This window comes from Coenobita brevimanus, chromosome 110 (assembly GCF_032717465.1).
Source record: "Coenobita brevimanus isolate Jiangsu-jjx chromosome 110, ASM3271746v2, whole genome shotgun sequence".
NCBI lineage: Eukaryota > Metazoa > Arthropoda > Malacostraca > Decapoda > Coenobitidae > Coenobita > Coenobita brevimanus.
This window is the reverse complement of record NC_137063.1, coordinates 49,297,617-49,325,447: the sequence shown is the minus strand read 5'-3', so window position 1 is coordinate 49,325,447 and position 27,831 is coordinate 49,297,617. Positions and strand designations below refer to the sequence as shown.

General features: G+C 42.6%; 1 protein-coding gene across 1 annotated transcript in view; it reads right to left on the bottom strand.

The window, feature by feature from the left end:
• Positions 1–27,471, bottom strand: part of LOC145417582 (zwei Ig domain protein zig-8-like) — a 128,734-nt gene extending 101,263 nt beyond the window's left edge. The window contains exon 1 of the mRNA XM_080286286.1: positions 27,330–27,471. Within this exon, the coding sequence (XP_080142412.1) occupies positions 27,330–27,471 (142 nt within the window). The remainder of the gene's footprint in view (positions 1–27,329) is intronic.
• Positions 27,472–27,831: the final 360 nt, after the last annotated feature.

The window sequence follows — 27,831 nt, the reverse complement described above, 5'->3', positions numbered from 1 at the left end:
GCTTAACTTCCAAAGACGTATTTAAGTTAATATTTTTTTGTCTTAAGGTAAATATTAAGAAACCAGGTATTTATAAAGAAAAAAGCTGGATGCTGTATAGATTCATGTAAACAGGAACAACGTCCATACTGTAAAAAAAAAATGGAAAAAAGAAAAAAAATTAATTCATCAGATAGATTGATTAGGCTTCCCCTCTGACGCCCGAGCCTGATTAACTCCCGTCACTTATGGATGAGAGAGAGAGAGAGAGAGAGAGAGAGAGAGAGAGAGAGAGAGAGAGAGAGAGGGGGAATAGGGAAGTAAAAAGGTCAACATTAATACGCTGCCCCAAGTACTGAGAGAATCAGAGCTGCATTCAAGGTAAGTGGAGAGAGAGAGAGAGAGAGAGTTTGTGTAACCGTGAGGGAGAGAATCTTCATAGACCTTTCTCATGTTATGAAAGCGATGGGGGAAGTTTGTAGCACACGCACTGAGAGAGAGAGAGAGAGAGAGAGAGAGAGAGAGGGAGAGAGAGTTTGTGTAACCGTAAGGGAGAGAATTTTCACAGACGTTTCTCATGTAATGAAAGAGATGGGGGAAGTCTGTAGCACACGCACTGAAAGAGAGAGAGACAGACAGACAGAGACAGAGACAGACAGACAGACAGACAAACACAGACAGACAGACAGGAAAAAACTTTTGGGGTAGTACAAAGACATTCCACAACCTGCAAAACATCTTAAAGAACACTTAAGGGAGGCACGAGAGAGTGATTACTGCGGAGGAAAAGGTCTTAGCAAGGAGATGTAATGAGCTCCGAATTACTCAAACACATTCTCTTGTTTTTCCTACTTCCTTGTGTCAAGAATCTGATGTTAACTCTTCCTATCTTCTTATCTTCCTACTCTGTTTCCTCTTATATATATCCTACTTTGGTTGTGTTTGTGCATTCTGATATATTTATGCTGTACGTTGTGTGTTTTTGTTTGGGTGTTTGTGATGTGCATTATTATTTATCATTTTTATTTATATTTCAAATAAGGGTAAGAAGGGAAGCAGGAAGGCGAGACAGGGATGAAGGAAGAATGACAAAAGACAGACCGTTTCTATATCTTCCCGACCTGTTCTTGACCCCTATTCATTGCGGTAACATTTTTTCCATTATAATTCTGACTGCCTCCTGACGATTTTATTTAGCTTTGGAGGCGCCACAGGATCTTCTTGAAAAATATGAAAGATGCAAAAAGTGATTTTTCAGTGAATTAATTTCCTCCCCAGTAAACACCAGAAAGATGCTGACAAACCGACTCTCTCCTCGTGTAAACTTCTCGTCCCCATTTTCCTAAGTTTACCCACTCTTGCTCAATCACGAACACATCAGGTAGAAAAACGTTAAGTGAAAGAGTGGGATTTAGAACGGGGATTAACAGCTGGGATTTACGAGGTGGCTACGCATTCCAGCACAACGACCAGGGTTGCCAAATCCGAAACGACATATGCCAATATGCATGCTCTGAAAAACCACTAGAATGATTCTACATATACTGATATCTCAAGAAAATCACCAGAAGAAAAGTGGTAGAATCTATCGACTATCCCTAAACGTTTTTAGTATCTCTAGAATACAGCCAGATATTTTTGCCACTCAGCGTTCAAAATTGCCGCTAAATGGAGGTTAGTGTTTCCAGGTCTAGCGGAAGAAATGCTATATTGGCAACATTGAAAACGACTCTCTCTCTCTCTCTCTCTCTCTCTCTCTCTCTCTCTCTCTGAAATCTGCGTAGGAAGGGGAAGGGCTGCCCGGGAAGAATGGAAATAACTGTCACTTGGTTCACTTAAATGAGAGTTGTCAAGTTCCCCCTTTCTTGGTCTGTCAACTGTCCAGACGAGGAGGGCTTGTAAATTACTTAAACCCTCTCTAAGATTTATGCTGCGAGGTGTTCTCTGGGGTTAGTGGTCTAGGAAATTGCCTTGAGGGTCTTCAGTTATTTAATTACTTAAACTAATATCATTATATAGATAATATTGAATTTTGGTTCATTTAAATAGATTTTCTTATGTTTGATCCGATTCTTAATAATTTTCCCAGTATTATCTAAGTAAGCATCAGCGTATCTTGTTATCAGAGGCTTCATTTTACCAAGTTTTTCTTATATTTGGTTTGGTTCTTATTATTTTCCCCATAATTGTCTAACCAAACAGCAGCATATCTTCCACAGCTTACAAACACTTCAAAATGCAAATAGAAAAAACAAAGAAATTAATTCAAATAAAGAAAAAAGCAGGAGGTAAAAAGTTATCGTGTATCAGTATATTTAACAACGATATTCTTAAAGCCATCTAATATTTTAGTCCCAAGTCAAAATTTTAACTCAGCGCATCTCAGAACGATCTCAAACCCATCCTGTTCCCCCAAAAGGCGTCCCCGGTAGTACAGGAACAGGAGGAGAGATAACCAAGAGATAACCAAGAGATAACCGAGAGACACACAAGCGTGGGGGAGGAAGGAAGAGATAAGAGCGCTGTGTGGAATTGTATTGTCTTGTATATTAAGGCGCCGTATATCCCAAACGCTGTATTGTGAGTGCGAGTTATTCCCCGCCTTGAATAGATGGGATGGGGATAGTGTGGGAGACGGGGGAGGCAAAGGGAGGAAGGGGGAGGCGAGGGGAGAAGGAGGTAGAAGGGGCGGACGGGGGAGAAAGAATAAAAAAGGGAGGTGGGGAGAGAAAGGATAGGGAGGGGAGACGTGGGAAGAAGGGGGAAGAAGAGAGTGAAGGGTGAGGTGTGGGGAAGTGGGGGAAAGGGTAGCGGAGGCGGGGATGAGGGAGTTATCGGAGGGGGTCATTTGTTCTCAGGCGTTTGTTCCGGATTTTCGTCGGTTGAGGAAGTTCCCTAATACCTTTTACCCGCTAATTTATTTCTGGATACGGACTGCTAATATCATTTTGCACGTTATATACGCAGAGTATGATGATATTAGAATGAATTAAGTAACACAGAAGAGGACGGCAAGGTGTAATAAGCAAGATAAATCGGTTAGGAAGAGGTGTTAGGGAACTTCCTTAATCGACAAGAAGACTGGTTTTGGTGTCTTCGTATCCACAGTATATCATCTCATAAATAATTCTAGGGCCCGTATTCTTGGGTAAGGAAGCTCCCTAACACCATTTCCTAAGCGATTTAATTTCTTCAGAAAAATATGGTGCAAAGGGATCAAAATCTTCACTAAGCTATGATTTCGGTAAACTAGCGAGAGGTATTGTGTGAAAATGAACATGAGAATATTTTGCGCTATATTTTTTAATGTATATCAATGAGGATGCGATTAACACTGAGTTCATTGGCAATCTAGAGTTTATTCAGTAATGTCTAAGGAAAGCAAACTAATACACCTCTTTGCAAATTTCTCCTATTGTTAAGAAAAATCGGTTTGCCGTGAATAAACCTGGCAGTTCTTTATGAGTACCTGAGTAGGCGTAATTACTCTTTAACATGGTAAAGAAGGAGGGAATAATCTTGCCTAAGCGGCCCATTAGCATCACGCATGCAGATTAGGGGGAAAATAAGAAGTAGGATATGTAGTTATGCTGTCCCTCCCGTCTTAGTATTTCCTGCATTATCGCTGTGTTCTGTTAAATACCAAGGTCCTTTCTCCTCCTTTTCCATTCCCTTTTCTTCCTCGTTATACCCCTTTCTCTTCCTTTCCCTCCATTTTCTTTTTTTGTCTTCCCTTCCGTTCCCTTTCAATTCCATTCACCTCCCTTCCTATCTCTGCCTTTTCCTTTCTCTTCCTTCCTTTCCCTTTCCCCTTTTCTACCCCATACCTACCCCATTCCTTTCTTTTTCCTTTCTTTTCTTTCTCTTCCCTTCCTTTCCCTTCCCTTTCTATCCTTTTCCTTCCCTTCCCTTCTTTTTCCAATTGTTTCCTTTCCTTCCCTTCCTCTCCGCTTCTATCATAACTCAAACTTCCCTTTCCTTTCTTTCCTTTCCTTGCTCCCCACTTCATTTATGCTTCCATCTTCCTGTCATAATCAAGTTCCCCTGTCGTGCTGTCTTCCCCTGCCATGTTCTTTTTCCCCTACCATCCCCCCTTTTCATTTCCACGCTCAGTATCCCCTGCCATAAATTATCTTCCCTGCCAGTCCCCCCTTTCAACCAGCCCTCTCCCCTGTCAGTCCCTCGCTCCACCAGCCCTTTCCCATATCAGTCCCCCTTTCTGCTAGCCCTCTCCTCTGCCACAACCCTGCCACATAACCTTAGCTGTATAGCCCACCCTCTCCTATTTCATATGCATTACACCCTGTCTTATGCTCTAACCCTACCGTGATTGATATGCATTGTCTCTTCATTTACCCCTGTTGGGTACTCTACTCCTGTTATCTCTTCGCCCGTGTTTAGTCTCCCCTCTCCTTCGCGACCCATTCTCTCATCTTAGGCTGTCTCTCCTTCTCTCCTCAGATAATCCATCCTCGTGTGACATCCATCTCATCCAAGCTCTCACCTTCCCGCCCATTCCTTGCGTCAATTGTCGGACCCTCCTTCTTCCCTATCTATCCCTTATCCTATTCCTCTTCTAAACATTCATCCCCTTCTGTCTCTTGAACTCGTCTCAGTCTCCCATTCCTCTTATCCAAACTCACTCTTTTCAACTCATTTCCTCTGCCATACTCCAAGCTCATCATCTCTTCCATCCTCATCATCCAGTCTCTCTCCTCCCCATCCATTCCTTGTGTCACACGCCAGGCTCCCTTCTCCCTGGCTTTGTTATGCCCCAATTTACTAAGCCACGCTGCAGGGGACGGAGTTTAACATCCTACTTGACTGACCAACAGGGTGTCTTGCGGCCTTCACCCAATTGGCCCTGGGGATGACTTGCATGAGAGCGGCCCTTATCTTACCGTTTTACCAGCCACGCACACGCACACGCACACACAGACACACACACACACACACACACACACACACACACACACACACTTTCTCTCTCTCTCTCTCTCTCTCTCTCTCTCTCTCTCTCTCTCTCTCTCTCTCACACACACACACACACACACACACACACACACACACACACACACACACATCGGTGGTATCTTGGCCTCACATTCAAGTAGGAAGCAGTGTCGAGGGAGAACTGTGAGGTAGGACGGAGATGTCCCAGTTCATTTTCTTAATTTGTTATTCTAAGACTCTCCCTTGTATATACTAGAGGGTAAAGTGTAAGTAGATGCTGCACTTTCATTAATTGTAGCTTATTTCTTCTTTATTTTTTTTGGCTTTATTTTATTTAGTTTGCTTATTTTTTTGGTGTATAGGAAGGGAGGTGAAGACTGCAGAACCTCCTTTTCTCTGATTTTAAGTCCATAATTAATATCTATTTTATCGATGCTTGTGTTGTCGGTAGGTATAATTTAAGTTTAGCTATTAGCAGTGAAATTATTATTCCCTTCTGTACACTGACGTTTATTTAGTTATATTTACTTTATGCTACCACCAACGATTTTATTCACGTAAGAGAGATTTTATAACCTAGAGGGGTTAGATGTAGCCGTAACTCATTTCACTTTAAGAGGTCTCACGTAGGTTAAATATAATCGCATGGAAGTAGCAAGAAGAAAGCAAAGAGGATGTCATCTAATTGGAGAGTTGGCTTTTTAATTTTAACACTGATAATAAGATTCTTCTCCCCTATATTATTCCACATTTGCAAAAAATAGCAACGCAGCATTTTACAAGACAGCTCCCGAGAATAGGACCATCTCTTAATTAAAGCTGAATACTTCCGAGAGTTTCATAACAGAATATGCATTATAAAAGGAATATGATGTGGCCGCTTAGGAACCTGCATGAAATATTATTTTTACGGCATTACCCTGATTTTCATGATGGGATTTTCTTTTTCTTTCTTTTTATTTTCTTCTCTCTTTCTGTACCCACATCAGTGTGGATGCATTTGCGTCCTTTATTTAGACAGACACTAGGCAATTCTGTTAATCTGATGGAATTTTTAACATTGCAAAGGTTATACAATTGTAAATTTCCACTCCGCTGACTGCTAGCGTGACCCCCTGACTGAAAAATAACTATGTACATTTTACTCTAATTTGGCCTATAATTGCCATCTCTCCGTCTTGAATACTCAGTTTTAACAAAGGATAATCACTGGAATATGATGCTAGCAACAAAGAAGTGGTTCGAAAACGGGCATAAAGACACAGTATCGTCCCATTCTGTTCTCGAAAAATAACAATAAGTTACAAGAGGAGGAGGCTATGGGCCAAGTTAGCGTAAAAAAGGTATAGATCATCTTGTGGTAGGCTGAGTAAAATAATGCGTCCATACATAGCAAAAAAAGTAACATCACACGAAAAAAAACCGGAGGGACGTCTTTATGCCATTCACCTGAGATTACCATTCCCTATTGCGAGGGCCCCTTTTAATCGGGCGGGACCTTTTCATGGCGATGTTCAAACTTCAACATTTGGATAATCATTAGGAGGGAAACGTGGGGCGCACCAGTAGGTAGGGAAGGAAGGAGGGTACACTGTGTGAATTAGATGGTGAGGTGAAAGTCTGAAGGAATAACAGATCGGTATTTCAGAGTTTACGCGAGTTACTGGATTTCTTTTTTGTCACACACAAAAAAAGAAAAAATTATATATGTATGTAAGAAGTAAGTAGCAAACAGTTTTATCAGTTTCTAAGCATCTGAATTACTGCACTGTACGCTCCTTGCGATGTATGTCACTAATATTCAGCCATGAATATCCTAAATCTCAAACTGACTGACATTTAATAAACTACCTGATCCAGTAATACAGTCACAGTGCATCAAAGCAACACTACCAGTGCAATGCATTTAAAGGACAAAGGAACAGCAACTTAATAACGCTACGAATAATCAAATCTTCAGCCGCTACTACAGGTGATCGTGTAATTTCGGTCAACAATGTCCTCCTCCCCTCTCCACGTCCCTCACCCCCTCCACTTGTCGCGTCCCTCAGCTCTTGTTAGGGCTGTGGTGGCGCAATCAGGCACCAGTAGTGGAGCTGACGGTAATCGGCGCTGTGCTGGGATTGCCTCTACTCCACCTAATCACCACCACAGCCAGCATTACCATTACTACCACCACCACCATCACCAGCAGCACTACCACCACCACCACCACCAGACTCTCGCTTAGTTCCCCATAGACTGCCCTACTCCCCATATTTCAGTTGCCATACAGTAGATAAATTCCCTTATTTTACTCTTTCGATATTTTGATTTCCTCATAACTTCCTTCTCAGTTTAGGTCTCCACATCACCACCACCATCTTCACCATCATCTTTTGCTTTTAATCTCGGGTAGTTTGTCCGACTTTCTCCTCAATTCCATCGCCTCGGATTTATAGCACAAAATATAATCCTCACAATACTCTTCATTTACCTTATGAGGACAGGTGGCCCTCGGGAACTGTTTGTCTGTAAGTTATACTCAGTTATATGGAAAACAGAATCCATGCATTCCACGTCTTACGCTCTTCCCTAAAAATAAGATAAAATTCCAGCATGTCGCATTGTCGTAATATGCATATTCGTTTCTCCCAGTCTCACTATCCCTCAGTCTCACATACCATCCCACAAACCCACATCTCAGTCTCTCACATTCTACTCTCCCAGTCCCAAGACCCAGTATCCCAGCATGCCCACATCCCAGCCTCCCAGTCCCACACGCCATCCTCTCCTCGCCCCCTCCCTAATCCAACACCATCCCACCACTGTCTTGGCTTACGGTCAGACACAATTTCGAGTACCCGCTAACCTTTTCGTCCTTGCGTGACGTGCTCGAGGACTAAATTAACGTTCGACAGATAGCGTCACACACCTTCACATGTCGTCACTTGAGCACTAATACCCAGATGTCCACACAGAATGAATGCAATGGTTGTCTCATTCACGACTGGGTTGACGATAATACTGGGGGTGTTTTTATGGCATGTTCCTGGATATTGTGGATAATGTCGTCTCAGTCCCCCCCTGTTCTCTCTCTCTCCTGTATCCTCTCATCCCACTCCCTATCTTTTGCTTCCTATTCTTCGCCTAGATCCATTTTTATGTCCTTCGCCATTATCACAGCCTATATCTTCTGTCTATCGCTTCTATCCATTCCCCCTCTTCTTATCCCTATTCCCTTTCCTTCTATTCGTATCCTATATCTAATACTCTGTCCTATACCACTACCCACACCTTTTCTATAGTCCATCCATCTGGTCTCTCTCTCTTATACCTCCACTCTCATCCACTTGCATCATCCTTCCCTTTCCCTTCCCCTATTTCCTTACAATATAATATTTTCTTCCCCCTTCAATCTTCTCATCTCCCCACTATTCGCCCTATCCCTTCTAGTTCCAGTACCCCTCCCCTCAATACATCCGTCCCTTCATTCCCATTTCATATTTTTTTTCTCTTCCCATTTCTTCTACACCCCATTGTCCATCCTATTTACGTCCCTACCTTTCTCAAAAATATGCCTCAGAAGTTTCTCCATTGCTTTCACTTTAACCTCTTCATCCTTGTCCTCTCCCCATTTTCCCAACCTCCCTTCCCCCCTCCCTCCGTCCCTCCCCTTTTCCCCCCTCTTCAAGACCTCCCCACCCCCTCCCCCTTCCTGAGACGATTCGGGAGATGCGACGGCTCGGCTCCCCATTTTTGCCGTCTGTCCGAAAATAAGGAAGGCAATAAAACCGAATGTTGTTATTCCTTTTCTTCCGCCTTTTCTTCCTGTTCTTCTGATGTTTCCTCCTTCTTTATTCTCTCTCTCTCTCTCTCTCTCTCTCTCTCTCTCTCTCTCTCTCTCTCTCTCTCTCTCTCTCTCTCTCTCTCTCTCTCTCTCTCTCATAAACTTCTCTTTTCCCCTCATGTGTTTCTCACTTCCATTTTCCTCTTTCCCCTCCCTTCCTCACTCTTTCCCTTTTGTTTTTTCCCTCCCTCACTCCCTTTTACACCCCTCTTTACTCTCTCTCTCTCTCTCTCTCTTTCCCTCTCTCTCTCTCTCTCTCTCCCTTCCACTCTCACCTTATCCCAAACTTTTTTCCTGGGCCTCTTTCTCCTCTCATATTTTCTTTTATGCCACATTTCTTTCTTTCCTCTCATTCTTTATTCCTCTTTTCCTCGTTCCGTTTTGTTCATAGCATACTTAAGGATTTTTAAACTTACTTTTTGCTGCCCCTCTTTATTTTTTTGACCCATGGATTTTTGGGATTCTTCTTGGTGAAATTTTTTGTTCTTACTAGGAAGAAAAACTTGGCCTCGTTTCATGCAAAGTTTACTGTAGACTTCTTTCATTTAATCCATTTTATTTCCCTTTAATAGTTTTACCTCCTTTATACTTTATTTTATACGCCCTTCAATGCCTTATCTCTTTTATTAGGCAATTTATTTCTCTTTTTTTTCCTTCTTGCCTACAAGCTTATTATCGTTTCCTTATATTTTAGTTCACTGGGCACTGACTTTATTGATATCAGTTTTTAAGGCTGGATCCCCTGATATTCCTTTCTCTTGTTTCTGTTCCACTTATCGCTGCTACCTTCATTACCCCTTATACTCTCTCTCTCTCTCTCTCTCTCTCTCTCTCTCTCTCTCTGATAGATGGATAAATAAATAGGTATGCAGACAGATCGGTAGGTAGGGAGGAACAGACAGACAGACAGATAGATAGATAGAGAGGAAGAGATACATAAATCTTACCTAAGTTCTCTTCCACTTAACAGTTTCTCTTTCTTTCTTTCTCTCTCAGTTTTCCTTAACGACTTTCTCCACCCACGTACTCATATATCTTACCTAAGTCTAAGTCCCCTTTCACTTAATATTATTTCTCTCTCTCTCTCTCTCTCTCTCTCTCTCTCTCTCTCTCTCTCTCTCTCTCTCTCTCTCTCTCTCTCTCCTGGTTTCCTCACCTCTATATTATAACTTAAACCAGGATCTGAGAGGCAAGGAAATTGAAAGGGTGATGGAAGGCTATGAGGGAGGGAGGAAGGGATGTTGTTTGATGGATGGATTGAGGGAAGGAGAGGAAGAGAATGAGGGAGTGGAAAGGGAGAGAAGGATAGGAATGGAATGGAAAGGAAAGGAAGTGAGGGAGTGACATTGAAACTGGTGATTTTTGAATGGAGGAAGGGATAGATAATGTTGGGTGGATGCAGGGCTAAGGAACGAGGAAACTATGAGAGAGAGAGAGAGAGAGAGAGAGAGAGAGAGAGAGAGAAGGATAAATGACAACTGACATCTCATAGCCTTTGGAATGAGTAACGTGATAGTGAGTGGGGAGGAAGGAGTGGAAGTGAGAGAGGGAGGAGTAGGAGTGGGGGTGAGTGAGAATTGTGTAGGAGGAGTGTGAGTGAGAGAGAGAGAGAGAGGTGATGGAGGAGAAGGAGTAAGGAGTAACGAGGAGAAAATTGGAAGTCAAGGTGAGATTGGATGCAAGGAGATGAATGACGAAAGACTGGGAAGGGAAGGGAGTAAGAAAAGAGTGAGAAGGATGCATAAGGAGTCGGAAGATGAGTAAGGGGGAGAAGTAGGGTTGAGAAAAGAATAGGGTGGGATGAGAGAGAGAGTGGAGGGGAGTGAGACAAGGAATAGAGAAGAAGGAGGAAGGAAGGAACTGCAATCTGATACTGCATATTGTTAGGGATGAGGAAGGTGAGGGTGGTTAGGGATCGAGGAGAAGGAGTGGGGAAGGAAGGAGAAGAGGTGAAGGAGGAGGTAAAGGAGTGAAGAAGGGGAGAGAGAGAGAGAGAGAGAGCGTGGGTGTGAAAATATTGTCAGGGAATGAGAGCAAGGAACAGGATGCAAAGACAGGACGGTGGGAGGAGGCTGAAAGGGAGGGGGGAAAAGGCGAACTGAAAATTTTACAGCATTAGGGATCAGTAACTTGACAGCGAAAGGCGAGGGAGTGAAGGGGATTGGCAAGGGATTGGATGGAAATAGAGGAAGTGGGGAGGACACAGGAAGTAAGGAATAATGAACAGGTGACGTGGGAGAGGAAGAAAGAGAGAGGGGAAGGTAGAAGGAACGAGAGAGATTAGTGTTTGATATGGAGGGGAAAGAGAGATGGGAATGAGAGGGAAGAGGGAGGAAATTGAGAGGGATGGGATGGAATGGAGGAAGCAGGAGGGAAACATGAACTGAGAGAGGGAGAGAGAGAGAGAGAGAGGTGAGAGACGTGTGAGGCAAGGAAATTAAGGACTGCAACGAAGAAGGAATGGTGATGTAATAAGAAGGAAAAAGAGATAGAAAGAAGGAATGAAGGAAGGAAGGAAGGAAGGAAACAAGAAAAAATTAGGAAGAAAGAGATAACGTTAATTAGGGAAGGGAAGTAAATGGAACGCAAGGCAAGGAAGGAAATAGATGGATACCAGGTAATTTTATAGTATTAGGGGTCAGGAGAGAGAGAGAGAGGGGGGAAGAGAAGGGAGTGAGAGGTGTGTGGAAGGAGTGGGATGAAAATAGAGACAGGGGAGTGGAACAGGAAGTGGGGAATAATTAGAAGAGAGAGAGAGAGAGAGAGAGAGAGAGAGGGAAGGGTAAATGGCAACTAACATCTCTTAGCTTTAGAAATGAGTAACGTGATAGTGAGTGGAGAGAGAGGAGTGGAAGTGAGAGTGGGAGTAGGAGTGAGGGTGAGAGATAAAGATTTGGGATTAGCGACAGTGAGAGAGAAAGGTGATGGAGGAGGAGTAAGGAGTAACGAGGAGAAAATTGGGAGTCAGGGTGATTGGGCGCAAGGAGATGAAAGACTGGGAAAGAAAGAAAGGGAATAAGAAAAAGAGCGAGAAGGGAGCATAAGGTGTCCGAAGATGAGTAAAGGGGAGAATTAGGGTGAGAAGAGAATAGGGAGGAGAGAGAGAGAGAGAGAGAGTGTAGATTGGATGCGGACGATGGAGGGGAGTGAGGCAAGGGATAGAGAAGGAGGAGGAGGGAAGGAAGGAATTGCAATCTGATACACTACATTGTTAGGGATGAGGAACATGAGGGTGTTTGGGTGGAGAAGGAAGGAGAAAGGGGAGAAGGAGGAGGTAAAGGAGTGAAGAAGGAGAGAGAGAGAGAGAGAGCGTGGGTGAGAAAATATTGTCAGGGAATGAGAGCAAGGAACAGGATGCAAAGACAGGACGGTGGGAGGAGACTGAAAGGGAGGGGGGAAAAGGCGAACTGAAAATTTTACAACATTAGGGATCAATAACTTGACAGTTAAAGGCGAGGGAGTGAAGGGGATTGGAAAGGGATTGGATGGAAACAGAGGAAATGGAGAATAATCAGGAAGTAAGAAATAATAAACAGGTGACGTGGGAGAGGAAGAAGGAGAGAGGGGAAGGTAGACGGAATGAAAGAGATTTGTGTTTGATATGGAGGGGGAAAGACAGATGGGAATGAAAGGGAAGAGGGAGGAAATTGAGAGGGAAGGGATGGAATGAGAAAGCAGGAGGGAAACATGAACTAAGAGAGAGAGAGAGAGAGAGAGGTGGGAGACGTGGGAGACAGGAAAATTAAGAAGGATTGCAAGGAAGAAGGAATGGTGATGCAAGTAGAAGGAAAAAGAGATAGAAGGAAGGAAGGAAACGAGAAAAAAATAGGGAAGGAGGAGAAAATGTAAATAAGGGAAGGGAAGTAAATGGAACGCAAGGCAAGGAAGGAATTAAGTGGATACCTGGTAATTTTATAGTATTAGGGGTGGGGAGAGAGAGAGAGAGAGAGAGAGAGAGAGAGAGAGAGAGAGGGGCGTGTGGAAGGAGTGGGATAAAAATAGAAACAGGGGGGATGGAACAGGAAGTGGGGAATAATTTAGAAGAGAGAGAGAGAGAGAAAGAGAGAGAGAGAGAGAGAGAGAGAGAGAGAGAGAGAGAGAGAGAGAAGGAGGGATGAAACAAGTCAATACGAGTGAGCATTTCTGCAAGGACGAAATATAAATGAGAGAAAGGAATAAGGAATCCATCATTAGAAATCAATTAAGAAGAAGAATTGTAAGCGCTAAGCAAAGAAGAGTAAGGACTTGAGGAGGGAGAAACGAGCAAACGAGTAAAGACTAAAAGTAAAGACCCCTGCCTGAAGTGTCTGGATCTGGTCTTATCGAGGGTCTTAATATTGTCTGATTCCTTTACTTTCAGCTCAGTAAAATCGTCTGACGTTACTAGAGACAGAAAACTACAATAATTCCAACCAAGTAAAGATTTAAGCAGTATTAGCAATCAACGTTAGAAAGAAGGTCCTAGAATTACCCTAACCATGACTGAGTTAGGGGCAGAATTCCAGAGTTGTGCCTACCATGAGGATGCCAAGATTCTTCATAAATCCCACGTCTCCTTGGTTGTATAAGGGAGAGAAGCCTTGAACCCCCGCCCACGCAGAGAGATAAGGAGGCTGGCCGGGGAACCATAACATTGGACAGGTTAGACTAGGCAAATCCTCTCTCTCCTGTGTTGGAAATTTAAAGGCCGAGGAGGTAAACTGCGTGGCGAACCAATGATTTTTTTACTTTTATTTTTATTTATCATATTATATATCAATTTATTCATTTATTTGCTTATTTACTTTTTTGTCTGCCTGTTTGCTTGCTTTTTTTAATTGGTGTCACCACGCTGACTAACAAGCCACATTGTTTCTATATCTGCTATGTATTTCTTTGAGTGGTAACCGTATAACCTCTGGGCGCCTGGTGGCCCCATGGATTGAGACTCTCCAGACAGCAAAGACTTGAAACCATGGCCCATACAGGGATGAGAAGGTTGACAAAAGAAAAATAACACAAGGTAGTCCATTCTCAAGCTAACCCTCCAAATCTTCTGGAAAAAATCTGAAGATGACAAGGCACAAATTTTAGACTCTTACCCCCCAGAATCGTTCATGTAACCTACTCCAGGAAATTAATTGCAGCTCTGGATGGGTGGCATTTTATTATCCAATAGAGACGCCTGGTGGTTTAGATGGTTCAGGCGCTCTAACCTGATCTGGCACCTCAGGGCATACTTCCAAGTGAGGGGACTGGGATTTAGTACTCACTTATTGCTGCTCAGAGTCGAATCACTGGTCACCCTCGCCTTATAGATCCAAACAAGACATCCTACGTCCTGCCCCCCTCTCTTCTGGATCACTGGAGACTTGGATGATGGAAGGATATATTTCTCGTATTCATGGCTTCTCAATCGTGTCTTTCATTTAACAGAATTTAGAGGCAAAGCGATGAATAAATTTACTATAACTGGACGGTCATTTTTTTTTTAATAGTTTATTCGTTTTCAGTGAGTATCGTAATAGTAACGTTTTCTAGGATACCATAACAACGAGAGGGGAGACTTCACTGTTCCCCCAAGCTATCTGGCAAAATGTATGCGAGAAAAAAAAAAGTTGGGCGAAGACTTTTATGGCGCATTTCTTTTCCTTTTCCTGTCTTTCTTTCTTTTTTCTTTGCTTCCATTCTTTCGTCCCTCTTTCTTTCTTTCTTTTCTTTCATTCTTTCTTTGTCATTTTCTTTCATTCTTTCTTCTTTTTTCTTCTTTCCTTCCCTCCTTCCTTCCCTCTTTCTTTTTTTATTCATTTTACTTTCTTTCCTTCCTTCCTTCCTTCCCTGCTTCCTTCATTCCGTCTTTCTTTCATTAGTTTTTTAAGACAAGTTGTCATCAAAGCTACGATAGAGCAGTCTTTAAAAATATATATCATGCTTAATATATCTTAAGCTGGCAAAAGTTCCTTGTTAACAAAATAAATCTCCAGTCTCATGGTAGGGAGGACCCAGGAAATAGTCTAGCTAACGACAGACGATTTAACTGAGAGTGGGTTATGGGAGTGTGATAATGCTATAATTGTCAGCATCAACCCTTTCATCTTTGGGACAGCTCTAGTATTATCGTTCACATTACTGTAACGACAACGATCCCTTTTTACATAACAGTTTCGATTACTTGCCTAGTAGTTGCAGTGGTGGTGGTAGTAGTAGTAGTAGTAGTAGTAGTAGTAGTAGTTGTATCCTTAGGTTCATCTGAAATATGAACCCAGCGGACTTATGGCAGAAGCCCCCTCCTCCGACAGTCTACCATCCTCCTTTTGAGGGATAGGGAGGAATCTGAGGGACATCTGTATAACCGTATAGGAAATCCACCAGCTCATGTTAATGCCATCACATGAAGGCGTCCCTCTCCTGATGAGTAGCTGATAGATAAGTGGAGAATTCTTAATTCTCTACACAGAGAGAAAATGGAACAACAATTTCAGAAATATTAACACTTACGATCCACTTTTTAGTGTCAGTTGTGATTCCTAGACAAGTAAAGAAATAAACCAGAATCAGGGAGTGGAGGGAGGCTATTCTCTGAGCCAGCCCGGTGCGTCTTAATTCTGCCAGGCCAGGTTTGCGCTGAAGGGTCTCTCTTGTTCCTGCTTAAATTACCGTAAGTGACGTCTTCAGCTGAGTGCAGGGAAAAATTGTTGCTCCTCAAGACGTCCTCATCCTGGTTAAAACTTCCTCAGCCCTCAGTCTTCGCTCTTCTTGGCTCCTCCCCCCCCCCTCTTTTCGCCTCCCAGCACCTCTCCTTCGCCTCCCCCCTTCCTTCTTTCGCCTTCCCCTGCCCTGCCTCGCCTCCCCTCGCCTCCCCATGCCATACCTTGTCTCCCTTTTGCCTCCTGTTCCCGTCTCCCCGTCTCTCCCCCCCCTCTTCCCCCTGCCTCTCCTTTGCTTCTCCCTTCCCCCCTTTCGCCCTCCTCAGTCTCACACTTCTGCGTTTTGCCTCCTCTCTGTCCCCCTGCCCTTCTCCCCTCCTCTTACCCCCTCCATCACCTCCCTTTTTCGTCTCCCTCTGCCTCCCTTCCTTTGCTTCTCCCTCCATCCCTTCACCTTCCCTGCCTTTCCCTTCCCGCTCCCCGCCCCTTCACACTCCCTAGTCATCCCCCTCCCCCCCAAAAAAAACACTTGGCAACGCGCCCTTTGGTTGATGAGAGGTACTGCACTTTAATTATTTCGAGTTTAGTTTTTCTTGAGTCTCCTTCACTACTTTGACGTCTTTTAAAATTATATTCTTATTTCTGACTGAGTGGGGGATCTTGTAGTGGGAGGTTTGTACTGTCAGCTTTTATTTATGGCGGATTCGATTTTTTTCTATATTACTCTATTTCTCAAAACCAAAAGCATAATTTAAATTTTCTTTCCTGTTTTAGTAGGTCACTGCAATTTCCCATCAACTTTTTTTTTTTTGAGTGAAGAATATACGCTTACATAATTTTGCAGATTCTCATGGATAGTCTTTTATTTCATTTATGTATTCATCTACGTATCTACTCTTCTATTATTTTTATTAATTCTTACCTTGAAGAACTTCACCTCCTTAGTCGAATCTTTAAGGATGAAATCTTACATAATTTATTTTGCTTACCTGTGAGACTAATTTATTAAAACTAGGAATGGCCTGTCGTTCTCTCAGTGCTAAATTCAGTCTCCCCCACCCCCACATTACTCCCCCCACCCCCACATCACTCCCCCACCCCCACATTACTCCCCCACCCCCACATTACTCCCTCACCCCCCCATTACTCCCTCACCCCCACATTACTCCCCCACACCCACGTTACTCCCCCACCCCCACATTACTTACCCACCCCCACATTACTCCCCCACCCCACATTACTCCCCCACCCCCACATTACTCCCCCACCCCCACATTACTCCCTCACCCCCCCATTACTCCCTCACCCCCACATTACTCCCCCACACCCACGTTACTCTCTCAGCCCACATTACTCCCTCACCCCCACTTTACTCCCCCACCCCTACATTGCTCCCTCATCGCCACATTAATTATCTGTCAGGGAGAAACCACAGAGGCGTTGACTAACCCAGCAAGGCGTGCCTCACCTCCCAGAGACTCCCCGATAAGTGTTTCCTCTCAGCCCGTCACTCCTTATCACTTATCTTTTATCTCTTAGGAGGGGCGTTCATCCATATTCACTAACTTCCTTCCCTGAGATGAGGAACAAGCCTTTAATTTCTCTGAGCACGCCCACTTCCTTTTAAACAAACTTCCTTCTTCTCTGATTTTTCTCCATCCTGATTGTTATTAATATTATCGTTCTTGTAATGCCTTTCCATTTCCCTTATTTTCAGAGATGAGCTATTCCCCTTCCCTGCTCTGATCCATTCCCTCTCTGTCTGTCTGTCTGTCTCTCTCTCTCTCTCTCTCTCTCTCTCTCTCTCTCTCTCTCTATCTATCAATCTATCTATATATCTATCTATCTATCTATCTATCTATATATATATATATATATATATATATATATGTCTATCTAGCTATCTGTCTATCTGTATATCATTTTATTTCCCAGTTTTTCCTGTAGCATAGATGTGTATTCCTTTTTACAGAGAGTAAATACCATTCTGTAACTTAACTTCCTCTATAGACTCTTTCCACTATATTTTCACCACGATCTTGATAATAATAAGCCCATTCTGCCATTCCGTCTGCTCAGTCCCTTTTTTGTATTGTGTGTGTGTGTGTGTGTGTGTGTGTGTGTGTGTGTGTGTGTGTGTGTGTGTTCCTTTCCACCTCCTTTCCTAAGCTGTTGTATACGTCTTTTTCTGCTACGTCAACTTCTCCCTATTCCAAGAAGTACAGTATGTATGTCCTTTCACCTATCTGATTCATGTAAGCTCCTTTCTGCACCATTTCTAGGTATTTGCTTACAAGAATTGCCAAACGCTTCAGTGGCGTACAAAGATATATATTTCTCACAAAATTCTCGAGATTTTCCGTCACCAGAAATTTACTTAACCTAAGAATTTTTGAGCAGAAATATCACGTTTCGAGTGTATATTCAGTCGTCAGAGATTTTACATTGAGTCAGTCCCTCATTTCGTATTTTATCTCCTTTGCAAGATGGCGTCAATGTCCTGCTTCTTTTCAACACATAAATACTTCTGTACATGCTTCACCTCCTTCCAAGACGGTGTCCGTGTCCTTTATAGTTGTATGACCTCCTTTACGCGTCTCTGTTACATCATCTCCCTTCTAGCAGGTTTCCAGGGATGTTCCGCCTTTCATAGTCAAAGGTCTCGCTTGATGCCATTCAGATATAAACACTTCACGAGCTTCAGAATTCTTGGTAGATCTCTTTGACGTCTGTGTCCACTCGGCCGCCGACTCTCTCAAAGACCATACTTCCATTTAGTTTCAGATGCTCTACGGACATCAGGCTGTTTTTGGAATTACTAAAGCCTTTTCGTTTTTCTTTAAACCTTCATTATTAACACCATATGGACACCGAAGATCTTTTAAATCACTGATCCACTTTCCATCTACATATCGATCCCTCCTCAGAACGTTCTTTCGTTCATTTCAAAGCAACAGTTAAATCCATGGTGTGACCGCAGTTTTTACAAGTACAGGTGCACACCTTCACTCCCATAGTGCTTAGCGCCCATTGATTATCCAGACACCATAAGAATAGATACATGGATAGATAGACAGATAGGAAGATAGATAGATAGATATGGCGTACCTGAACCGTTTACACCTTCACAGCTCACTCCTTCAAAGCTTATATCCATTTATTTAGATACAAAAGCCTTCCGAACATCAAAACAACTAGTCACAATACACCTTTTTATCAAGCCATCTACACACACTTTCATCAACAATACACCACTCATATAACCTTCCTTCAGACACTCCTTAAGGCTTCTCGTTTCAAAGGGTGAGAGTGAGGGGTGTAAGGTGGCGTATGCCAGGTGTCAGGTGCTCCCTCTGTCGACACACACACTTGACACTCGGCCAAACACTTCTCGGGGTCTGCTTTCCACCCTCAAGTGCCGCTCCTCCTCGCCAGGTAAGAGCGAGGCCCGAGATGATTGCACTTTCCTTGGGTGTTGAAACGGGGTGAAGAGTTTGTGTCGTGTCCCTCCTCGTCGGTGATAGGGATCCCATAACACGCTTTCCTCAGTGAATTATTCTTATTACACCTTAAACTTCCAGACCATCAATATCACCTATGTCAGTCTTTGTATCCATGAACCCAGGATATTTTAGCGATTTTTCTTGCCAATTTCAGGGGATCCGTCTAGTACTGAACTGATTAACCTTGAGGCCTTTGGGAACAGCTAACCTATTTAACACTAGCTGTCTCTAACCATTACGTTAGGAAAGTCTCTTCCAACAGGAATACAAACGCCTTGACTCGAATAAAACAAAGGAGAATTAAAAACCAGTCTCAGTTCAGTAAAAAGCGTCTAGAGGTAATAAAAATAAAGGTAAAAAGATGTTCCTGGGCTGAAATGATAAATGAGGCGTTATCAAACTCCTTTGTTTCAAAAAGACTCTCTCGGGCAGAAAAAAAAAAAAAGTCTAAATGAAACGTAACAACGATTCCATAAATATATATATTTTTTTTTAATCAACATTATACCCAACAACGAAAAATGAAAATGATTTGTAAATGTTTTCTTGGGCCGCCCGTCCTTTGTAAAACGAGAATATTTGACATGTTTTCCGCGCGGGCGTCAAATTGGATAAGGGCGGTGATTCGCGCCACGTCACACCTCGTTTTATAGTCAACTCAGCTCCTGACAAACAACACACACACACACACACACACACACACACACACACACACACACACACACACACACACACACACACACACACACACACACACACACACACACACACACACACACACACACATATGTACACTCACTCCGATACACAGACACAGGATAAAACACTGTACATTATTTTTTCATTCTTACAATAGGACCTGTATCAACAATCTCACACACATACATGAATGCACTCACACACACACACACACACACACACACACACACACACACACACACACACACACACACACACACACACACACACACACACACGTACACTCACTCCGATACACAGACACAGGCTAAAACACTGTACATTATTTTTTCATTCTTACAATAGGACCTGTATCAACAATCTCACACACATACATGAATGCACTCACACACACACACACACACACACACACACACACACACACACACACACACACACACACACACACACACACACACACACACACACACACACACACACACACACACATGCGAAAAAGATATACAGCACTTACCGGTGTTCTATTCTCATTTATTCACACATGTTCAAACCCTCATCCCTACGCTCGGACGCAAAACATGCTGTAAATACACACAGGCTAATCTCTCTCTCTCTCTCTCTCTCTCTCTCTCTCTCTCATTCACACATGCACACAAAGAGATGCGTGAGGAATATGAATAAATTTACATTTTATGCAGTGCAGGATGCGAGTCTCTCTCTCTCTCTCTCTCTCTCTCTCTCTCTCTCCTCTGTTTATATAAATGATATACTGAAGTCCTTCTCCTTCATTTTAGTGTGTAGGTCTCTCTCTCTCTCTCTCTCTCTCTCTCTCTCTCTCTCTCTCTCTCTCTCTCATCAGGATATAAGCTTACTTCTCAACAATCTAGCCTGGCAGGAGGTCTGGGAGGAGTAAGCAAACTGCTGTGTATGAAGTTGGAGTTTCATCATCCTCTCATATTTGCTGTTGGTCTCTCTCTCTCTCTCTCTCTCTCTCTCTCTCTCTCTCCACCCTATTTGGACTTACAACCACAAGCCTCGCAAATTTTAACAGTAAGGTAAAAATCGGTATCATACAAAACTTCAGGTAAACGTTGTCAATTTCTTTCCAATCCCATAGTTCACTCAGACAGCCATGTTAGCACTTTCCCATCCGATTTATTTATTATTTTTAGCAGTGTCTATCAATTGTAGTAAGTTTAACAGAGAATTTATTACCGGAGTTAGAACTGGCTTTAGTTAATCTCTTCACTAAGCTGTTTTTACCCTACCTTGGCCCAGCTTCCCGTTCTCCTACAACTCAAATCATGCAGCTCGGTCGTAGGAGAAGGGTAATGTTACGGCTGTGCATCATTTTCATAGTACTTCTTCGTCACTAGTACCATTTTCTTGTGTTAATCTTTTGTTACAAGTCAGTATTCAAGATGGAGAGACTACAATTGAAGGCCAAGCTAGAGGAAGGCGGGCATAGCTAATATAGACACTACGTTAAAGAAAAAAGACTTAGTACAGCTCTTTCATCCTTACTTGGCTTTGATTCTGTTAACAATTCTCATCACCTTTGTCACTCATCTCTCTCCCTCTCTCTCTCTCTCTCTCTCTCTCTCTCTCTCTCTCAATCGAAATGAATAAATACAAGAACCCTCCTTCTCATCTTCTTGCCAAAAACCATCAGCCGAGTCAAAAGCACATCAGAGGACTTAATCTGAGAGTATTGGACGAGGAGGCGAGACGAGAGAGAGAGAGAGAGAGAGAGAGAGAGAGAGAGAGAGAGAGAGAGAGAGAGAGAGAGAGAGAGAGAGAGAAGGGGAGATGGTAGTGATTGAAAATGATTCAGGAACGCAAAATAGGAAACGTTCAGAGAGAGACAGATGAGAGAGACCATGAAGGGAAGATGAGCTAGCAGTAATATGGTTGGAACTGAATTTAAAATTAGAAATATGTAAGAAAAAATCGATTAACATTAATTTTGACAATTAAAAATAAAAATTGTGAAAGGCAAACTGATAACAAAGGAGAGGTATAAACAGAACGCAAAAAGTAAGAAGTATGTAAGAAAGCGAATGAGTGACAGCAAGACAGAGAGCATCACAGGAAAAGAATTTAATTACCATACAAAGAACAAGGGAAAAAATGGGTAGAATATGAATGTAAGAAAATAATTGTATGACATAACAGAGAACGGTAATAAGAGAAGGACATTAAATTCCAGTAAGAGTTAACAAAATGAAAAGAATATCGAGAAGAATAGTAAGGATGACAGCAAAAAGATGAAGTAAGAATGGCGATGATAATAAAAATGTACGACTATTGATGAAGAAGGTAAGAGGAGACAGACGAATGAGAGAGAGCATCAGAGACTGTCAAGAATAAGAATAAAGCTGGAAATCAGTCTAGACAGGAATAAGAGCGAGGATGAGCATAAGAGAATGAGAGAAATAGAGCTAAATAGGTAAAAACGAGACAGAAGACGGATTTGGGAGAGAAGGTGCAGGTTTGATGAGGTTGAGGAAAGGGGATATGACTGGAGGCGTGCAAAGGATAAGGATGAAAATATACCAGAGAGAGAGAGAGAGAGAAAGGAGGGGCGTTGACATGAAAAAATATGGGAGAAGATAAGAAAAACACAGATGATTCAACATACTGGAACCTTAAAGTAGAAAAAAAAAGTGTGAGTGTGTGTGTGTGTGTGTGTCTGTGTGTGTGTGTGTGTGAGAGAGAGAGAGAGAGAGAGAGAGAGAGAGAGAGAATCATAAAGTGTTGTAAGTATCACCATCCCTCAGGCCAGCTCACGGTAGATACACACCCATTACACTCACAAGCCTCAAGATCCCACGTGATATAGTTTATGTGTCCTCGTATCTAAACACCCTCTTATTAAAACATATCGTCCCTTTATTTTCATCTGACGGAACTGGGTTACTTCTGCGACATGAATATTTTATCGTACTTGCTTGAAATTCTTTGAGGAAGATGTAAGTTTTCCCGGTTACTTATCAAAATCAACCCTTCACTCGGATCACATAAAGTACCTGCAGCGGGTTTGGAAATTGTTGGATGTATAATCGAAAATGTTGTCGAAGAGTCTGTATGCTTAATAGCTACCAAAAATGCCTGGTTTTTCCATATCACGTCTTATTAATACCTCTTAGGCAGTGACGTCACACTTACGTAGGAACAGTGTCACTTACATGTGACGTCACCACAAAATCAGCCAGCAAGCATTTATGACCTTGATTTATTTTAATTACATGAGTTCATTATTTCAATTGCGTTATATAATTTGTTGAACTCGAGTATTATGAGGTTCCACTGAAAGTGGCTTCCCAAATTTTAAGATCCTCTACACACAATGAGTAGAAATGAAATGGATTATGATTCTGTGGCGGGTTAGAGCAAAGCGCGTTACAATAATTAAACTTTGCACCTGAATAAACACATTTCGATATTCTATTCAAGTTTCCACAAGACTATTACGGAAAGATTAAGGTCGTTCTAGTATTTGAGGGATGAAAAGAATGTTGGTTAATCTCGAAGTGACGGATTTCTCTCAGTTGTTATTAAATATTCGGGGATTTACCACACACACACACACACACACACACACACACACACACACACACACACACACACACACACACACACACACACACACACACACACACACACACACACACACACACACACACACACACTTGATGATTCTGTACGTTTGGGAGTGGAATGAAGGGATTCTGTGGTGATACCACTTGATATATATCCCCCTTATTGCTGCTCTCTCTCTCTCTCTCTCTCTCTCTCTCTCTCTCTCTCTCTCTCTCTCTCTCTCTCTCTCTCACCCTCACAGCCTTCTATCTCCCTCTCCGTCCCATTGCCTCTCAATGTCTCCTGCTTCCCTCTCATATGTAGTTCAGATGAATGACCGGATTTTTTTTTTTTTTTTTTAAGGGGGAAGGGGGGGAAAGAGGAGAGCTGGATTGATGGGAAGGACACAGGCGAGGAGAAGGAGGGTGATGGAATCCAGAATATATTTTGGAGAAACCTTCACATTTTTCATTTTAGAGTGATTTTCGAGCTTAGATGTTTTTCTCATTAACACTCAGACTCCAGTGGCTCACCTTGTGTTTAAATTAATCGTCTGGTGTTGGCGATAAGTAATCATAAGATGTTTAACAGTACCAGCATTTACACACACACACACACACACACACACACACACACACACACACACACGCACGCACGCACGCACGCACACGCGCGCGCGCGCGCGTATTTTACAAGGTCACAAAACCTCTCCGTCACACGTATTTCCATCCCCGTTTTCCTTCTCCCACGCGTCGTTTTCTGCCCATGCTCTCCGTTTTCTATCCATTCTCATCGCGTTCGAGGCAATAGATGGGGTATTGTGTGTGTGGGCCACGTTTATGATATTGAGAGTGTGTACAGCGACCCTCAAAGCCTACTAACATCAACCACAACATCACACAGGGAGATCACCGCGTCCTGCTGAAAATTATAAAAGGGAAAATAATACGAATATAGTATGGGCTGCATGTGTGACAGACTTTCAGAGCTACAGAGAGTTGCGCAGATACACAAATCATACACAGACTCAGATATTGATTTCTGTACCCCATTTCCTCTCCCCACACACCTTTTTTTTCCAAGACTCTCCGTTTTTGATCCCCCATTCCTCGTTTCGTAGGCAAAAGACAGAGCAGTGTGTGGGCAACATTTATGATATTGGAGGTGCCTAAAATGCCCCTCACAGCCTACTGACATCGACCACAACCTCTCACAACCACATCAATACGACCTCTAAAAACACGATGCTGTCTCGCCACACCGCAGAGAGATGGGGGAGACAAAAAGAGACGAATGGACATCGAGTTTGAGAGCATATTGAAGTTAGTTAGAGATACATACACAAGCAGACTATACAGATGTTATATTCTTTCCTCCCCTTTTGAGACACATTTTCCTCCCACTGCAAACGAATGGATTGCGCGGTTGAGAAAAAGTTGCAGTTACAAACAGATTCACAGACAGAAGAAGCATGTAGACTATAGATTTTCATCCCCCTTTCAGCCATTAGCTACATATTTTCCTTCCCGTATATTTTTCTCTCGTTTTCCTTCCTCCCACGCGCAGTCATTTGTCCATACTCTCCGTGTCTGAGGCAATGGATGGGGCAGTGTGTAGACGCGTTTATGATATTGGAAATGAGTAAAATGATCCTCAAACGACCCTAACATCAACCACGGCACCACACAACCTCACAACCACACCTGTAAAGTAGGATGGAACCTCAGCTTGCTAGAAAATGTCGGAAGAGAGAAAAAAAGAGATAAAGGAACGAAGAAAAAAAGGAAATATGGATATAAATTGGACAACCACTTTTAAAGAATTTTAGAATTACGTAAAGAAGCCCTTGTACAAAGACCATACATTTATTTTAAGTCTACCTTTGTTTTTCCTCCCATATATCGTTTTCTGTCCATACTCTCCCTTTTCTTGCCATACTCCTCGGGTTGGAGGTAATATTATGAGAAAGAATATAGTCCAGTTTTATGATATTGAGAGAGAGTAAATCGACCCCCACAGACCATAAGCATCAACTATCACACATCGCCACATCACCATCACGCACCACTACAACATCACCACCACGCACCACTACAACATCACCACCACGCACCACTACAACATCACCATCACCACCTCACACCGTATCACCACCACCACAGACATCACCACCACATACCACTACAGCATCACCACCACCACACATCACATCATCATCATCACTACACACAATTGCATCACTACCACACCACAACAACATCACCAATACAGATCTCTACAACATCACCAATACAGAGCTCTACAACATCACCACCATACCACTACAACATCACCACACCACTGCAACATCACCACCACACATCACTACAGCATGACCACCACCACACACCACGAGAACATCACCACCACACACCACAGCGACATCACGACCCCCTGTGAAGTAGGATGTTACCTCAGTACATAAAAAAAAATGGAGGCAGAAAAATCCACATCAGATAAAATGGGAAGCAAAAAATATCACCTTAACACATTAGAAAATAATGGAAGATAGAAAAGGAAGGTTACCTCCACACATAGAAAAAAATATTGTCAGATAAAGAATATTACTTTGACACATCAGAGAAAAGTGGACGCGGAAAAAGAATATTACTTCCCTGTATAAAAAAGTGGGGGGGATAGAAAGAGAGGAATGGAAGATGCAGTGAGAGTTTGAGACAGTATTAGAGTTCTTTAGATTTACAATTGATACACAAATCATACATTTCATACATGTTTCCCTCTCATTTTTCCCCTCCTCTCAGACATCTCCCCAAGCTCTTCATTTTTCCCATACTCTCCTTTTCCTTCCCATACACACACCATACAAACCTAATATTTTTTCTCCCATTTTTCCCTCCTCCTATGTACCCTTATCTCCACAGACTCTCCATTTTCTCTCAGTACTCTCCATTTCTTCCCCCATACCCTCCATTTCCTACCCACACCCTCCATTCTCCCCCATACCTTCCAGTTCCTTCCCATACTCTCGTGTCTTTGGCAAATGATGGGGCAGTGTGTGGGGTCACGTTTATGATATTGGGAGTGCGTAAAAGCGAGTCTCATCACCCACTAACATCCCCCACGACACCACCACCACGCCGCAGCCAAGACCCTTAAAGCAGGATGCAGTGAGAGGTGGGAGGAAAAGAGGGGAGAATGTGCGGTGAATTTCGAGTGTGAGAGAGAGTTAGAGAGATGAAGAAATACAAATATGCGTACATCATACAAGATTATACAGATTTTACACATTTCTCTCCCCATTTTCCTCGCATAATATGTTGTTTTCTTCCTATACTCTCCGTTTTCTGTTCATATTCCAAGTTACTGAGACAGTCGATGGTGCAATGTGTGGAGATAGAAAAAGATGTGACGCGGAATGCAGCAGCAGCAGCAGCAGGAGAGAGAGAGAGAGAGAGAGAGAGAGAGAGAGAGAGAGAGAGAGAGAGAGAGAGAGAGAGAGAGAGAGAGAGAGAGAGAGAGAGAGAGAGAGAGAGAGAGAGAGAGAGAGAGAGACTGCAGAAAATGGATGAGGACAAGATGAAATCATATTTGGACACCAAACGAGGAATGGGGAGGAAAGATGGGATGAAAAAGAGAGAGGAGTGGAATCCATACTGGAACCTTGATGAGAGAGAGAGAGAGAGAGAGAGAGAGAGAGGGAGGGAGGAAAAGGAAGGTTTTATGTTAGACTTCGATGTAAATGATATATTTTTAACAATATGTCGTTAATATGGCAAAGTATAGGACAGCAAAATTACCGGCCATTTTTTTCAGTGTGTCGTAAAAGGCCAGTTCAGTTTTCTTTTTCTTTTTGTTCTTTTTTTATTTACACTTTTTCCACCGCGCAGGACAGACTTTTTGAACTAATAGCTTTCATAATTTTATCCTTTATTGTTTTTATTCTCAGGCTTCCTTCTAGAAATTAATTTTGATAAGTGGAGATAACATAAATAAGCTAAAAAAATAAAGCCTTTTCATTTCAATTCTTTTGTAATTAAATCGTTCCGAGAAAGCAAGATATATATATATATATCTATATATATCTATATATATATATATATATATATATATATATATGAAAATTTGCGTCCTTGGGTTGAAGGGGTTAAAACGACATACTCACAGTGTCGGAATCTACCTTGTTGGGTACGTGGCAGATCTGCAGCAACCCGACTGCCCAGCGCTTGTGTTGCAGATTGCGTTGTACCTCCTGTGGAGTGTCTGGTAAGGTCTGTACAAATACACTAGGGCGTGATGGCATAACGCCTATTGATTTTCAGTGTACATTGTGACATAACCTAATAGCATGACCCTGCTTACATCTGTCTTTATTTGTGTGTGTGTGTGTGTGTGTGTGTGTGTGTGTGTGTGTGTGTGTGTGTGTGTGTTCTTCTCCTCTTTGATGCTCACCTGTAAACGCAGTCACTGACTAACGTAAATATCACAGGAATAAGGAGGAAAAGTACAGTACCCGTCATCATTACACCGGTTGTTGTGGCACAGCTGTTGTGTTTGGCTGTATCAGAGGGACGGATCTGAGTTATATCAGGGGCAGAGAACCAGGCATGGTGCAACAGCTTTAATCAAGTGCGGCTCTGGCCTAAATCTCTGAGAAACAATC